Source organism: Ranitomeya imitator, chromosome 5 (genome assembly GCF_032444005.1).
Source record: "Ranitomeya imitator isolate aRanImi1 chromosome 5, aRanImi1.pri, whole genome shotgun sequence".
Classification (NCBI taxonomy): Eukaryota; Metazoa; Chordata; class Amphibia; order Anura; family Dendrobatidae; genus Ranitomeya; species Ranitomeya imitator.
The window spans coordinates 476,990,130-477,006,978 of record NC_091286.1 but is presented as its reverse complement, the minus strand read 5'-3'; the positions used below and the strand labels follow the sequence as shown (position 1 = coordinate 477,006,978).

Here is a 16,849-nt window from a genome sequence, read left to right as displayed (position 1 = left end):
AAATGAGATGTTTATGACATTTATATACAATCTGCACAATAATTTGGACCATGGTTGTGACGGATCGCACAGGGGAAGGGGTGTGTCGAATTCTCTCAGCTCTGGGGAAGGGAGAAAAGGACCCAGCAGGGATCGGCTCACTGGCTCCAGCATTTGCCCCAGGTCAGTCAGGGAACTTCTCTTATAGGTACGAGTTATTGAAGTGCTCCCAGTTAGGGGGGATATATATCACCAGTTCGTGCTGGGGATATATATATATATACAGTTAGGGCCAGAAATATTTGGACAGTGACACAATTTTCGCGAGTTGGGCTCTGCATGCCACCACATTGGATTTGAAATGAAACCTCTACAACAGAATTTAAGTGCAGATTGTAACGTTTAATTTGAAGGGTTGAACAAAAATATCTGATAGAAAATGTAGGAATTGTACACATTTCTTTACAAACACTCCACATTTTAGGAGGTCAAAAGTAATTGGACAAATAAACATAACCCAAACAAAATATTTTTATTTTCAATATTTTGTTGCAAATCCTTTGGAGGCAATCACTGCCTTAAGTCTGGAACCCATGGACATCACCAAACGCTGGGTTTCCTCCTTCTTAATGCTTTGCCAGGCCTTTACAGCCGCAGCCTTCAGGTCTTGCTTGTTTGTGGGTCTTTCCGTCTTAAGTCTGGATTTGAGCAAGTGAAATGCATGCTCAATTGGGTTTAGATCTGGAGATTGACTTGGCCATTGCAGAATGTTCCACTTTTTGGCACTCATGAACTCCTGGGTAGCTTTGGATGTATGCTTGGGGTCATTGTCCATCTGTACTATGAAGCGCCGTCCAATCAACTTTGCAGCATTTGGCTGAATCTGGGCTGAAAGTATATCCCGGTACACTTCAGAATTCATCCGGCTACTCTTGTCTGCTCTTATGTCATCAATAAACACAAGTGACCCAGTACCATTGAAAGCCATGCATGCCCATGCCATCACGTTGCCTCCACCATGTTTTACAGAGGATGTGGTGTGCCTTGGATCATGTGCCGTTCCCTTTCTTCTCCAAACTTTTTTCTTCCCATCATTCTGGTACAGGTTGATCTTTGTCTCATCTGTCCATAGAATACTTTTCCAGAACTGAGCTGGCTTCTTGAGGTGTTTTTCTGCAAATTTAACTCTGGCCTGTCTATTTTTGGTATTGATGAATGGTTTGCATCTGGATGTGAACCCTTTGTATTTACTGTCATGGAGTCTTCTCTTTACTGTTGACTTAGAGACAGATACACCTACTTCACTGAGAGTGTTCTGGACTTCAGTTGATGTTGTGAACGGGTTCTTCTTCACCAAATTAAGTATGCGGCGATCATCCACCACTGTTGTCATCCGTGGACACCCAGGCCTTTTTGAGTTCCCAAGCTCACCAGTCAATTCCTTTTTTCTCAGAATGTACCCAACTGTTGATTTTGCTACTCCAAGCATGTCTGCTATCTCTCTGATGGATTTTTTCTTTTTTTTTCAGCCTCAGGATGTTCTGCTTCACCTCAATTGAGAGTTCCTTTGACCGCATGTTGTCTGCTCACAGCAACAGCTTCCAAATGCAAAACCACACACTTGGAATCCACCCCTGACCTTTTAACTACTTCATTGATTACAGGTTAACGAGGGAGACGCCTTCAGAGTTAATTGCAGCCCTTAGGGTCCATTGTCCAATTACTTTTGGTCCCTTGAAAAAGAGGACGCTATGCATTACAGAGCTATGATTCCTAAACCCTTTCTCCGATTTGGATGTGGAAACTATCATATTGCAGCTGGGAGTGTGCACTTTCAGCCCATATTATATATATAATTGTATTTCTGAACATGTTTTTGTAAACAGCTAAAATAACAAAACTTGTGTCACTGTCCAAATATTTCTGGCCCTAACTGTATGTATATATATATATATATATATATATATATATATATATATATATATATATATCTTCCAGCCATCACTGTCAGGGCTCCTCACTAACACAGTACAGTATGCTACCACCAGTTCCACGTTCCATATTAGACCTGTCCGACAGCAGGCTTATATCGGGTCAGAAACTAACCTGGGTAGCGTATAATAACCAACTGAGTGTGTGGACGTGGGGATTCATGAATCGCAATAAAAGAGCAGCCCAAGATTAATTTTATATTTAATCGCCGAAAGGCAAACTAGAAATATACAGATATATTTACAAGAACAGATATGCAAGTATACAGTCAAGAGTGTAGTACAAGGGTAGAGATACAGATAGATTGCAATTACCGTGTTATGTAGCATGTGACCACAGGGAGGCGCTGATAGATTACAGGTCCAAATCTTTGTTATGTGATTCCCTGGCCGCGTGAGGTGGTGGGCGTCCTGCCAGTAGAAATAACTGAGTCTAAAATGATTAACTGCCTGTTATCCCCTAGGCTGCCCCCTCCCACATGCTGCACCTACCCATAGGCTTGTGCTGCCTCTCTCCTCCCATATCTGAGAGTATGGTTTTCTTTCCAGAACCCTGAATGCTCATAACTTTCCACCCAAGGGTCTAACTTAGACGGTGGTGGCGCCACCACTGGATTCTGCTGGATTTTATCTGTGCAGGGAGACCAAATATGCCTTTAGTATGTAATTCCTGGTAGCTATGTGGAACGCCAGGGCCGTGGGGATACTTGCTATCGGGTCCGGTACTTAAAGAGGGATGTCACGGTGGCAGCTGCCCGGTCCGTGGCCCTTGGCGCCCATGTTAAAGGGAATGTCCTTAAAGGGGTTTTGAATAAAGTTTGTGTTCGTGACGCCACCTGTGGTGTTCAGTCAGTGGGGACCGACGCTGCTTAAAGGGGTCTTCTGGGGTGATGTTATGGCAGATAAGATGGTATAACTTCCCACAGGTAAAGCTGGGTCCTCAGGGCTCCCGGTGTGTAGATGGAGATGGTGAGTGGTGCAGTAAAGAACTGGAGGACACAGGTTTGCAGTCTCTTTACCTGGTTTACTGAAGACTTCAGGCAGCCATAGCCCGGGGCACTGGATCACGGGTACAGGCAGGGTCCGACCGGCTTGGAAGCGAGTTCAGGGTCCCCTTTACCAGCTGGAGTTGAGAGCCTTCCTACTAGCACTGTGGTGTAGTCCCTTGCTGCCTGTGGTTTCTATCAAGGTCCTCACTGTACTCTCTGCCTTCCATAAAGGTGGGACACTAACCTGTATGACAGGTGGCTTGAGCCTTTTTACAGGGTCTCTATCACGACCTGGGCTCTATGCGCCACTGTGTCTCCTGGGTATTAGGGCGGACAGGTTATGTGTAGTCCAGCTGTCCTGCACGCTCACTACAAGCTGTTCTTCCGTCTGTGTTATCTCTGTCCAAAAGCTGCCACACCCTTGTGGCTATATGGCCCCTCAGTCCTATATCTGCTCAGCTGCACTCCTCTCATGTACCAACTCTGTCTAAGCTGATGTTCTTCGACAAGCTCCCTTTTGGCAATCTCTCTCTAGCCCCCTCTGACAGGGAGCTCCTTCTTAGCACATCTCTCTGCTTCACTGTCCTCTCACAATCTCTGACAGGAACTAACGTTCCCTCCAGACCAGACTATATATATAGGGGAGCCACCCACAAGCTGGATCAGAGCTCCCCCTTCTGGCCTGGAGTGTGAACATGTTGTATGCTTGCGGTTACCTGATGAAGAAGATCTTTGCTCGCTTCCAGGCATGACATCACTCTCCCCATGAGGAAAGCAATTCCACTGTAACAACCAGGACCCTGGGGTGTTACATATCTACTATATAATTGTCTAAGGGTCACTTCTGTCTGTCTGTCTTTCTGTTACAGATATTCATTGGTTGCGGCCTCTGTCTGTCATGGAAATCCACGTCGCTGATTGGTCGCGGCAAAACAGCCACAACCAATCAGCGACGGGCACAATACGGAAGAAAATGGCCGCTCCTTCCTCCCCGCAGTCACTGCCCGGCGCCGGCATACTCCCCTCCGGTTAGCGGTCAAACAGGGTTAATGGCAGCGTTGACCGCGGTGTAACGCACTCGGTTAACGCTGCTATTAACCCTGTGTGACTAACTTTTTAAATGTTAATGTTAAAAATAATTAAAAAAAACGCACTCGGTTAACGCTGCTATTAACCCTGTGTGACTAACTTTTTAAATGTTAATGTTAAAAATAATTAAAAAAATAAAAAATAGTTACATACTCACCCTTGGTAGGCCCCTGGATCAAAGCGACTGGTTACCGATGCTCCTTGCGACGCCCTGGTGACCACTCCATGCATTGCGGTCTCGCGAGATGATGACGTGCGGTCTCACGAGACCGCTACATCATTATCTCTCGAGACCGCAATGCACTCTTCAGACCGGAGCGCGCCAAGCCTCGGTAACCGACCGCTTCGATCCGGAAGGTGAGTATGTAACTATTTTTTATTTTAATTCTTTTTTTTAACAGGGATATGGTGCATACTATGTGACAGGCCAATATACTACGTGACTGTGCTGTATACTACGTGGCTCTGTGCTGTATACTACGTGACTGGGCAATATACTATGTGGCTGGGCAATATACTATGTGGCTGGGCAATATACTATGTGGTTGGGCAATATACTATGTGGCTGGGCAGTATACTACGTGGCTGGGCAGTATACTACGTGGCTGGGCAATACACTATGTGGCTGGGCAGTATACTATGTGGCTGGGTAGTATACTACGTGACTATGTGGCTCTGTGCTGTATACTACGTGACTGCGCAATATACGATGTGGCTGGGCAATATGCGATGTGGCTGGGCAATATACTATGTGGCTGGGCAGTATACTACATGACTACGTGTCTGTGCTGTATACTACATGGCTCTGTGCTGTATACTACGTGACTGGGCAATATACTATGTGGCTGGGCAATATACTATGTGGCTGGGAAATATACTATGTGGCTGGGCAATATACCATGTGGCTGGGCAATGCACTACGTGGCTGGGCAATATACTATGTCGCTGGGCAATATACTACATGGCTGGGCAATATACTACGTGACTGGGCAATATACTATGTGGACATGCATATTCTAGAATACCCGATGCGTTAGAATCAGGCCACCATCTAGTGCTTTGTAACTCAATAACGCAGAGTTCTACAGATGGCTGCCAGGTGCAGGCGTGTGTGGGAAGGAATGCCAATTCCAATTATGTGCTCAGCTAGACTCAGAGATATTGCATTCTGTTATTATAGGTCATTTTCCAGATTCAATATCTCAGAGCCCTGTGCTGGTCTGGGATCTGTAGTGCCACGATGTCTGCTTGAGTCAAACAAAGGTCTCCAGTTGGCTGGTCCTGCACAAGAATTCAGACCCCTGTGATAACTGCAGAACTTGGTGCTGGGAGACACAGGGTCTATGGTCTTTCGACCCTTTGCTCAGACCCTCAAATTTAAGTCACATGCTGTCTATTTCCTTGTGATCCTCCTTGAGGTGGTTCTACTGCTTCATTGGAGTCCAGCTGTGTTTAATTAAACTGATAGGACTTGATTTGGAAAGGCACACACCTGTCTATATAAGACCTCACAGCTCACAGTGCATGTCAGACCAAATGAGAATCATGAGGTCAAAGGAACTGGACAAGGCACAGATCCGGCCAAGGTTACTAAAGAATTTCTGCAGTACTCAAGGTTCCTAAGAGCACAGTGGCCTCCATAATCCTTAAATGGAAGAATTTTGTGACCACCAGAAGTCTTCCTAGACCTCGCCATTCAGCTAAACTTAGCAATCATGGGAGAAGAGCCTTGGTAAGAGAGGTAAAAAAGAACCCCCAGATCACTTTGCTGAGCTCTAGAGATGCAGTAGGGAGATGGGAGAAAGTTCCACAAAGTCAACTATCACTGCAGTCCTCCACCAGTCGAGTCTTTATGGCATAATGGCCTAACGGAAGCCTCTCCTCAGTGCAAGACATATGAAAGCCTGCATAGAGTTTGCTAAAAAAAAAAACACACTTAGGACTCCCAAACTATGAGAAATAAGTTTCTATGGTTTGATGAGATGAAGATAGACCTTTTTAGTGATAATGCTAAGCGGTATGTGTGGAGAATACCAGGCACTGCTCATCACCTACCCAATACAATCCCAACAGTGAAACATGCTGGTGGCAGCATCATGCTATGGGGGTGTTTTTCAGCTGCAGGGACAGGACGACTGGTTGCCATTGAAGGAAATATGAATGCAGCCAAGTACAGAGATATCCTGGATGAAAACCTCTTCCAGAGTACTCTGGACCTTAGACTTGGCCAAAGGTTCACCTTCCAACAAGCCAATGACCCTAAGCATACAGCTAAAATAGCAAAGGAGTGGCTTCAGGACAACTCTGGGACCATTCTTGACTGGCCCAGCCAGAGCCCTGACCTAAACCCAATTGAGCATCTCTGGGGAGACCTGAAAATCGCTGTCCAACAACGTTCACCATCAAACCTGATGGATCTGGAGAGGATCTGCAAGGAAGAATGGCAGAGGAACCCCAAATCCAGGTGTGCAAAACTTGTTGCATCATTCCCAGGAAGACTCATGGCTGTACTGGTTCAAAAGAGTGCTTCTACTCAATATTGAGCAAAGGGTCTGAATACTTATGACCATGTAATATTTCAGATTTTCTTGTTTAATAAATTTGCAAAAATTTCTACATTTCTGTTTTTTCTTCAGTCAAGATGGGGTGCAGAGTGTACATTAATGAGAAAAAAAATAACTTTTTTTGAATTTATCAAATAGCTGCAATGAAACAAAGAGTGAAAAACTTAAAGGGTCTGAATACTTTCCATACCCACTGTAGGCCATACAGTAAATGTGCCATAAATGCTCCAGGTGGAAACAAGATGGTTTAAAGGGGTTGTCCAGTAAAAATAAGTGATAACTTGCTAATCTTTGAGTGTCCAATCTCTGGAACCCACAACAATTGGCAGATAAGTTTTTATCCCTGATAGGGAATGTTTATCCTTGTTCAAAATTGAAGAGGCGGGTCAGATGCCTGACCACCGCTCCATTCTTTCTCAATTCGGCTGCCAGAAAACGCAATGATCAGCGTTCGGCAGCCCTATAGGTAATGAAGGAGTAGCGGTTGAGCATGCGCACTGTGTCTCTATTCTAATGGAGATAAAAATATCCCTTTCTGTATATTGATGCAGGGTCCAGATGTCCAACCCCCATGGATCAAGAAGGTATCACCTATTGTGTGGATAGGTGATAACTTGCTTCCACTGGACAACCTTTTTAAGATCAAAAGCATTTACATAAACTGTAAGGCAAGGAATGAACAAAAACATTGCACATAACTGTTGGGTATCACAAACAATTATTTACGTAAACCATTTAAAGGTCAGGACTATATAATAAAGAAAATAAGACAAAAAAACTAAGGAGGTAGTTGCTAACTACTTGTCTGTTCTATCCTGCGCTGACAGACCGGTCACTGATCCCTTCTACTGGTAATTCAGCTCCTCCTAGTCAACAGAGCAGCTGTTTCTCTTCCAGGCTACTCTGTCAACATGGCTTGACAGCAAAGGTCATGCTGATTAACAGCTGGCTTCTCGCAATTAGGCAGCTGGGACCAGCTGTCAATTAGCATGACATCGGCAGTGACGCGCCATCAACAGGAACAGAGCAGAAGAGAAGATGTGCTCTGTCAACATGACGTTAGCGTAAACAGCTGAATCGCAGGAAAGAAACAATCTGAGAGCGCTTTGTGCTGGTAGAGATCGGCGCTGGGCAGAACGGGCACATAGGTAGTAACTACCTGCCTGATACAGTAGTTCTTAGGCTCACAGTAAAAAAGTAATATAGTCCTGGATAAACCCTTTCAACATTTGTAATGTATATATCCAATTTTTTCATGTTTTACTACTTTGCTATTGGTTTTCTTACATTTAAGGAAATTATATTTTTTATATTTTTGCATGAAAAGTAAATATTACTATTTTTTATTAGTAAATCATTATTATTGTTATTAGTAGTAGTAGTAGTAGTATCCTTATATCTTTAATGCATGTTTAATGTATTTTAAAAGGAGCACACAGCCTCTTCCTGAATAGGGAAGAGATTCCCCCACTCCAGGACATCCGTAAATGGTCTTCTCAGGACGTCTACAACTTTGTGTCGAGTTTGCCAGGTTGTTCTACTTATGCACAGGTGAATATTTTTGTATTTATCTATCTCTGTTGCCAGGGCAGCCATTAGAATATCTAGGGCCACATACAGCTCCATAATCATGGCCCCCTGTGACTATTCCAACATCACCTCCATTGTCTCTAAGGGCACAGTCAGTCGGTCATATAACTAAGGGTACCGTCACACAGTGGCACTTTTGTCGCTACGACGGTACGATTCGTGACGTTCCAGCGATATCCATACGATATCGCTGTGTCTGACACGCAGCAGCGATCAGGGATCCTGCTGAGAATCGTACGTCGTAGCAGATCGTTTGGAACATTCTTTTGTCGCTGGATCTCCCGCTGTCATCACTAGATCGGTGTGTGTGACACCGATCTAGCGATGCGTTCGCTTGTAACCAGGGTAAACATCGGGTTACTAAGCGCAGGGCCGCGCTTAGTAACCCGATGTTTACCCTGGTTACCAGCGTAAATGTAAAAAAAACAAAACAGTACATACTTACATTCCGGTGTCCGTCAGGTCCCTTGCCGTTTGCTTCCCGCACTCACTGACTGCCGGCCGTAAAGTGAAAGCAGAGCACAGCGGTGACGTCAGCTGTGCTGTGCTTTCACTTTACGGCCGGCAGTCAGTGAGTGCGGGAAGCAGACGGCAAGGGACAGACACCGGAATGTAAGTATGTACTGTTTTTTTTTTTTTACGCTGGTAACCAGGGTAAACATCGGGTTACTAAGCGCGGTGCTGCGCTTAGTAACCCAATGTTTACCCTGGTTACCCGGGGACCTCGGCATCGTTGGTCGCTGGAGAGCTGTCTGTGTGACAGCTCTCCAGCGACCACACTACGACTTACCAACGATCACGGCCAGGTCGTATCGCTGGTCGTGATCATTGGTAAATCGTATAGTGTGACGGTACCCTAAGAGCTAGATCAGAACACAATGCATGGACTGGCCTGCGTCTCTGCTGACCTAAACGTGACATCTGTTATTTTTGGGTCTTAAGAGCTGCTGGCCAATCCATGCACTGCGTTCCAATCTCGTTCCGATTTATACGTCTGTCTGACTGCATGCGCTAAGGTGTCTTCTCACTATCGTATTTTATGGTACATGACATGGCTATAACATCCAGCCGAATAAGTGTGCATCTATGAACCATATATGGGGCTGATAGGTCAGTTCAGGATACCAGTACACGGTATTGACATTGTGACCATAACAAAACGTAAAATGCGGCTGTGCACCACTATCCTTATGGTGAAGGATCTATCATCACTTTTCTCCATCCATGTATAGGATTCCTTCTGACTTAGAACATTTTCACTAGGGCTCTCTGATGACACCTGGTCACCCAGCGATAAAATCTTGGTCTTCCAAAACATTCTCACAGGAAATATAGACGGTGTTGTGCAACACATAATTCATAGAAAAAAAACGTATCGCAATGTTGATGTCACAAATCATTAAGGGATTCGTGGCAGATCTGGGTCTGCTGAAATTTAAATGTTGTTTCTTCCTTTTGGTCCAGCAAGAGTTAATGTCTGTCTTGCTGGCAGTTCTTTTAGGCTGGTCAGCTGATGTTGGTTGGTAACCACTCCCACCTTCCTTTAAATTGTCACATGACCCATCAGCTGATCGTCAGTTATAGAGTTCTTCTATGCAGACCAGCTAGGTGTGTTGAGGTCTCTTGTGTCGATGGTGTAGCTGCTGTGGGAATTCAGATTCCTGGTGCCGTTTTCTCTGCTGCTGTGAAACTTAGCAGAAGAGCCAAAGCTGAGTATTTTTTCCTTTTTTGTCTGTTCCATATTTGTTTCTTCACCTATGTGCTACCATCAGCAGTGGTGAGGCTAGCATCCTTGCCAGCCAGGTTACATTGAGGTGACATTCAGGGACTAGGCACGTGATGGTCGCGGGGACGAAGGACTCACATAGGGCGTTAAGGGAGGTTAGTGACAGGCACAGGTTGGTGTCAGGAGGTGCCCCATTCTTCACTCCCTACCTTTATTGCCTTCCTCTCCCTTTTCTATCCAGTCGAATTTATATTTTTTACATTTCTCTCTAGGGGTTACAACATTTTTTTCCAGACCATTTTCACTATTTTTTTTATTTCTGTTGAACCACAACTAAAAAGCAATATTTGATTCTCATTGATATTCAGTAAATTTAAAATTATTTTTGTCAGTTTCAAGTTATTTCAGTGAATATTGTGGGGTTTTTTCTTACTTTAACAGAAGGGTACCAACAATTTTGTCCATGTGCGTTAAGTCTATATAGAGAAATCCATGATTAAGCATTGTCATATTATATTATACAAATTTCGCATCACATTAAAAAAAATAATTCAATTTCAGTGTTGCTTTAAGGAGAGGTCTTAACAGTTGGAAGTGTTCAGCTACTTTACATTCACTGTGCAGAATTACCAGGCTGAATTCAGCAGTGAGCATTTCTGTCTGTGAGCTGAGGGAAACAGATTGCTGATTCACAGTCTTGTGGTGTTTCTGATGTACTGTACTTCCAGCATTAATATATCTAAGAGACTCCACTGACTATAGAGGACTACAACTTCTGAATACTGCCTAAAGCCGGTTTCACACGTCCAGATAATTCCAGTACAGTATAAAATCGCTAAAGTTTAGCGCTGTCCCCTGCATCGTGCTGAATCCGCGATTCATATCTACCCTACAGCAGCGTTTGCTGCAGGGAAGATATGAATAATAGTGTTTAAAATAAAGATCTATCTATCTATCCTATGGGAGGTGGAGCCGCATATTCATTACTGTAAATGAGCGGCCCCACGTGACCGCATACAGGAGAAGATGCGGCCAGACCAGGAAGCAGCGACAGCCAAGGAGGGAGGCGGGTGACATGTTTGGCACACGGAGACACGGTCCGCAAAAAATCACTGACATCTGAACAGATGCAGTGATTTTTATGTGTCTACGTGTGTCAGTGTCTCCGGTACGTGAGGAAACTGTCACCTCACGTACCGGAGACACTGACGTGTGAAACCGGCCTAACCAGCAGCTCCTAGATATTCACTAATTGTCTGACCACAACATTCATCTGCATTTATTTTTACAAAGCAAATATAAAGTTGCCTTTAAGAAAGGGGCTTTCTGACCCCATTGTCATTCTTTACAAAAAAACTGTGCTATGCTAGGTTCCCAGGGGGAGCGTTGAGTTTTTGATGTTGCAGAATTTCGGGACCATTTTGCACCTATTATTTAGATTAGGCTACTTGCAGTTTTTCACTGCGTTTTTGTGTACTTTTTTTTAACATGCGTTTTTATCACAATTTTGACTGTGTTTTTTGTCTCATGTGTCATGCTTTACGTAAAGCTGCTTTGTTTTTGATACTTCCTGATATTTGGCTTTGACAAAACTTTATTAATATACTTAGGTGTGGATTACATGCATTTTTGATGCGTTTTTACTTGCATAAACACACTAAAAACCCATGTGCACTTTTTACCTGATAATTTTCCGTATCTAGTGCAAGTCTATGGGGAACTCTATACATATGTACATTTAATTCAGTATACCTGCAAAAGAATTTGACATGCTCCGGATTTGAAACACGCACTGCAGATCTGCAGTGGGCCCAGTGGGCACGAGATCTCTATAAATCCATCCGCTTTGCTAGAACTGTAAGGCTACTTTCACACTAGCGTCGGTATGGGCCCGTCGCAGTGTGTCAGGCCGACGTACCGACGCATACTGTGAAATAATATCACAACGGGGGCAGCGGATGCAGTTTTTCAACGCATCCGCTGCCCCATTGTAAGGTCCGGGGAGGAGGGGGCGGAGTTCCGGCCACGAATGCTTGGTCAGAAAAAGCGGACCCGACGGACAAAAAAACGTTGCATGCAACTTTTTTTGTCCCGACGGACTGCAAAAACACGACACATCCGTCGCACGATGGATGCGACGTCTGGCAATCCGTCGCAATGCATCGCTAATGAAAGTCTATGGTGAAAAAACGCATCCTGCGGGCAACTTTGTAGGATGCGTTTTTTCACCAAAATGACGCATTGCGACGGAGGCCAAACGACGCTAGTGTGAAAGTAGCCTAAGACACTGCATTTTGGATGCAGAAAAAATACGCAGCGTCAAAAATGCCTCAAAAGCTCATCATGGAATCGTAGCTCAACATGCAGATTGTGGTGCAGATTTGGATCAGAATTAACCCTTTCTATTTCAAAAGGTGAAATCTGCACTGATTCTGCACAAATAACATGCTGCAAATTTAAAAAATGCAGTAAAATACAATTTCTGCATGGATTATACACACAAAAAAATGTATAGTGTGAATGCAGTTAGGTTGAATTTATCCACTTAGCTATTACTATAAAATATAGATTTTTCCTGCAGAAAATACACAACACCACATACCAGCCTTAAAGGGGTATTCCAATCTCCAAGATCTTAGGTAGCTTAGGTATCCATGGTTACGACAACTCATATAGTGACAGTTAACCGTTAGTGGTCGTAACCATGGATACCTAAGCTACTGAAATTTCCTGAACATAAGGTAAGCGACATAGCGAATCAGAAGAACTATACTACATTTCTATTTGGAGGCATTTGCTAACATTATTATTATTATTATTACTAGCTATTGAACCCGTTCTACGCCCGGGTGGCGAGCATTTATATTGGTATATGGTCTCCATCCTGGTATGTGCTGCTCCATCCTGCACCCCCATCCTGTCATGTGCTGCTCCATCCTGCGCCCCCATCCTGTCATGTGCTGCTCCATCCTGCGTCCCCATCCTGTCATGTGCTGCCATCCTGCGCCCCCATCCTGTCATGTGCTGCTCCATCCTGCGTCCCCATCCTGTCATGAGCTGCTCCATCCTGCGCCCCCATCCTGTCATGTGCTGCTCCATCCTGCACCCCCATCCTGTCATGTGCTGCTCCAGCCTGCGTCCCCATCCTGTCATGTGCTGCTCCATCCTGCACCCCCATCCTGTCATGTGCTGCTCCATCCTGCGTCCCCATCCTGTCATGTGCTGCTCCATCCTGCGTCCCCATCCTGTCATGTGCTGCTCCATCCTGCGTCCCCATCCTGTCATGTGCTGTTCCCATCCTGTGCCCCCATTCTGTCAAGTGCTGCTCCCATCCTGCGCCCCCATTCTGACATGTGCTGCTCCCATCCTGCACCCCCGTTCTGTCATGTGCTGCTGCCATCCTGTGCCCCCGTTCTGTCATGTGCTGCTCCCATCCTGCGCCCCCATTCTGACATGTGCTGCTCCCATCCTGCACCCCCATTCTGTCATGTGCTGCTTCCATCCTGCACCCCCGTTCTGTCATGTGCTGCTGCCATCCTGCGCCCCCGTTCTGTCATGTGCTGCTGCCATCCTGCACCACCGTTCTTTAATTTGCTGCTCCCATCCATATGCCCCATACACTGCTCCATAAAGGTTTATAGCCCCCATAAGATGCTCCATAGTATATGCCCTGTACACTGCTCCATAAAGGTTGATGGCCCCCATAAGATGCTCCATAGTATATGCCCCGTACACTGCTCCATAAAGGTTTATGGCCCCCATAAGATGCTCCATAGTATATGCCCCGTACACTGCTCCATAAAGGTTTATGGCCCCCATAAGATGCTCCATAGTATATGCCCCGTACACTGCTCCATAAAGGTTTATGGCCCCCATAAGATGCTCCATGTTATATGCCCCGTACACTGCTGCTGCTTCAGGAATCGGCGCCTGCGCAGTCTGCGCTTTCCGGCGCCATTTTCTTGAAGACACACTGAGGTTTCCAACAAAATGGTGCCGGAAAGCACGGACTGCGCATGCGCCGATTGCGGGAGCAGGGAGAAATTCATGGCCCGGAGTCAGGGGGCCTAAAGTTAAGAAATCGCTGTGGCATGAAGTGCCACAGCGTAATGAGGGCGGGATCCTCACGCTACCTGATTCTGTTCCGCTGCCATTTTCTTGGTCCTCCTGCTGCCGGAATCGGCGCCTGCGCAGTCCGCGCTTTCCGGCGCCATTTTCTTGAAGACACACTGCAGTGTGTCTTCAAGAAAATGGCGCCGGAAAGCGCGGACATTTTCTTGAAGACACACTGCAGTGTGTCTCCAAGAAAATGGCGCCGGAAAGCACGGACTGCACAGGCGCCGATTCCGGCAGCAGGAGGACGAAGAAAATGGCGGCGGAAAGGAATGGCGTAAGTAACAAATTGCTGTGGCATGAAGTGCCACAGCATAATCAGGGCGCAAATATGTGCACGGTGTCCCCCTGCTCCCGACCCCCTGCTACCGGCACCTTCCGGCGCCATTTTTTTTCTGACACTCTATAATGTAACGCTAGGAGCGTCGCGCCTGCGCAGTCTATAAAGGCTTCGGACAGAGTGACGCTCCCAGCGTTATATATTATAGATTCCTACTACATATTGGGATAGGATTTTGGAGATGAGAATACCTCTTTAACCCCTTTACCCCCAAGGGTGGTTTGCACGTTAATGACCAGGCCAATTTTTACAATTCTGACCACTGTCCCTTTATGAGGTTATAACTCCGAAACGCTTCAACGGATCCTGGTGATTCTGACATTGTTTTCTCGTGACATATTGTACTTCATGATAGTGGTAAAATTTCTTTGATAGTACCTGCGTTTATTTGTGAAAAAAACGGAAATTTGGCGAAAATTTTGAAAATTTCGCAATTTTCAAACTTTGAATTTTTATGCAATTAAATCACAGAGATATGTCACACAAAATACTTAATAAGTAACATTTCCCACATGTCTCCTTTACATCAGCATAATTTTGGAACCAATTTTTTTTTTTGTTAGGGAGTTATAAGGGTTAAAAGTTGACCAGCAATTTCTCATTTTTACAACACCATTTTTTTTTAGGGACCACGTCTCATTTGAAGTCATTTTGAGGGGTCTATATGATAGAAAATGCCCAAGTGTGACACCATTCTAAAAACTGCACCCCTCAAGGTGCTCAAAACCACATTCAAGAAGTTTATTAACCCTTCAGGTGTTTAATAGGAATTTTTGGAATGTTTAAATAAAAATGATACATACATGCTAGCCACCTTAGGGAGAGACCCAAGTTGGGCTAAATGTAGCGGGACGAAAGAGACCGAAAAGCCCTCTATAAATAAAAATGAACATTTAACTTTTTTACACAAAAAATTTACTTCAGCTCCAATTTGTTTTATTTTACCAAGGGTAACAGGAGAAATTGGACCCAAAAAGTTGTTGTCCAATTTGTCCTGAGTACGCTGATACCCCATATGTGGCAGTAAACCACTGTTTGGGCGCATGGGAGAGCTCGGAAGGGAAGGAGCGCAGTTTGACTTTTCAATGCAAAATTAACAGAAATTGAGATGGGACGCCATGTTGCGTTTGGAGAGCCACTGATGTGCCTAAACATTGAAACCCCCCACAAGTGACACCATTTTGGAAAGTAGACCCCCTAAGGAACTTATCTAGAGGTGTGGTGAGCACTTTGACCCACCAAGTGCTTCACAGAAGTTTATAATGCAGAACCGTAAAAATAAAAAATCATATTTTTTCACAAAAATTATATTTTTGCCCCCAATTTTTTATTTTTCCAAGGGTAAGAGAAGAAATTGGACCTCAAAAGTTGTTGTCCAATTTGTCCCGAGTACGCTGATACCCCATATGTGGCAGTAAACCACTGTTTGGGCGCATGGGAGAGCTCGGAAGGGAAGGAGCGCCGTTTGACTTTTCAATGCAAAATTGACAGGAATTGAGATGGGATGCCATGTTGCGTTTGAAGAGCCACTGATGTGCCTAAACATTGAAACCCCCCACAAGTGACACCATTTTGGAAAGTAGACCCCCTAAGGAACTTATCTGGATGTGTGGTGAGCACTTTGACCCACCAAGGGCTTCACAGAAGTTTATAATGCAGAGCCATAAAAATAAAACAAAATTTTTTTCCCACAAAAATTATTTTTTAGCCCCCAGTTTTGTATTTTCCCTAGGGTAACAGGAGAAATTGGACCCCAAAAGTTGTTGTCCAATTTGTCCTGAGTACGCTGATACCCCATATGTGGGGGGGAACCACCGTTTGGGCGCATGGGAGGGTTCGGAAGGGAAGGAGCGCCATTTGGAATGCAGACTTAGATGGAATGGTCTGCAGGCGTCACATTGCGTTTGCAGAGCCCCTAATGTACCTAAACAGTAGAAACCCCCCACAAGTGACACCATTTTGGAAAGTAGACCCCCTAAGGAACTCATCTTGATGTGTTGTGAGAGCTTTGAACCCCCAAGTATTTCACTACAGTTTATAACGCAGAGCCATGCAAATAAAAAATATTTTTTTTTCCACAAAAATTATATTTTAGCCCCCAGTTTTGTATTTTTCCAAGGTTAGCAGGAGAAATTGGACCCTAAATGTTGTTGTCCAATTTGTCCTGAGTACGCTGATACCCGATATGTGGGGGGGAACCACCGTTTGGGCGCATGGGAGGGCTCGGAAGGGAAGGAGCATCATTTGGAATGCAGACTTAGATGGATTGGTCTGCAGGCGTCACATTGCGTTTGCAGAGCCCCTAATGTACCTAAACAGTAGAAACCCCCCACAAGTGACCCCATATTGGAAACTAGACCCCTCAATGAACTTATCTAGATGTGTTGTGAGAACTTTGAACCCCCAAGTGTTTCACTACAGTTTATAACGCAGAGCCGTGAAAATAAAAAATCTTTTTGTTTTCCCAC

General features: G+C 44.9%; 1 protein-coding gene across 1 annotated transcript in view; it reads left to right on the top strand.

Annotated features, from left to right (window-relative positions):
• Window positions 1-16,849, top strand: part of SAMD7 (sterile alpha motif domain containing 7) — a 145,712-nt gene that overhangs the window by 106,424 nt on the left and 22,439 nt on the right. The window contains exon 9 of the mRNA XM_069727360.1: window positions 8,042-8,163. Within this exon, the coding sequence (XP_069583461.1) occupies window positions 8,042-8,163 (122 nt within the window). The remainder of the gene's footprint in view (window positions 1-8,041; window positions 8,164-16,849) is intronic.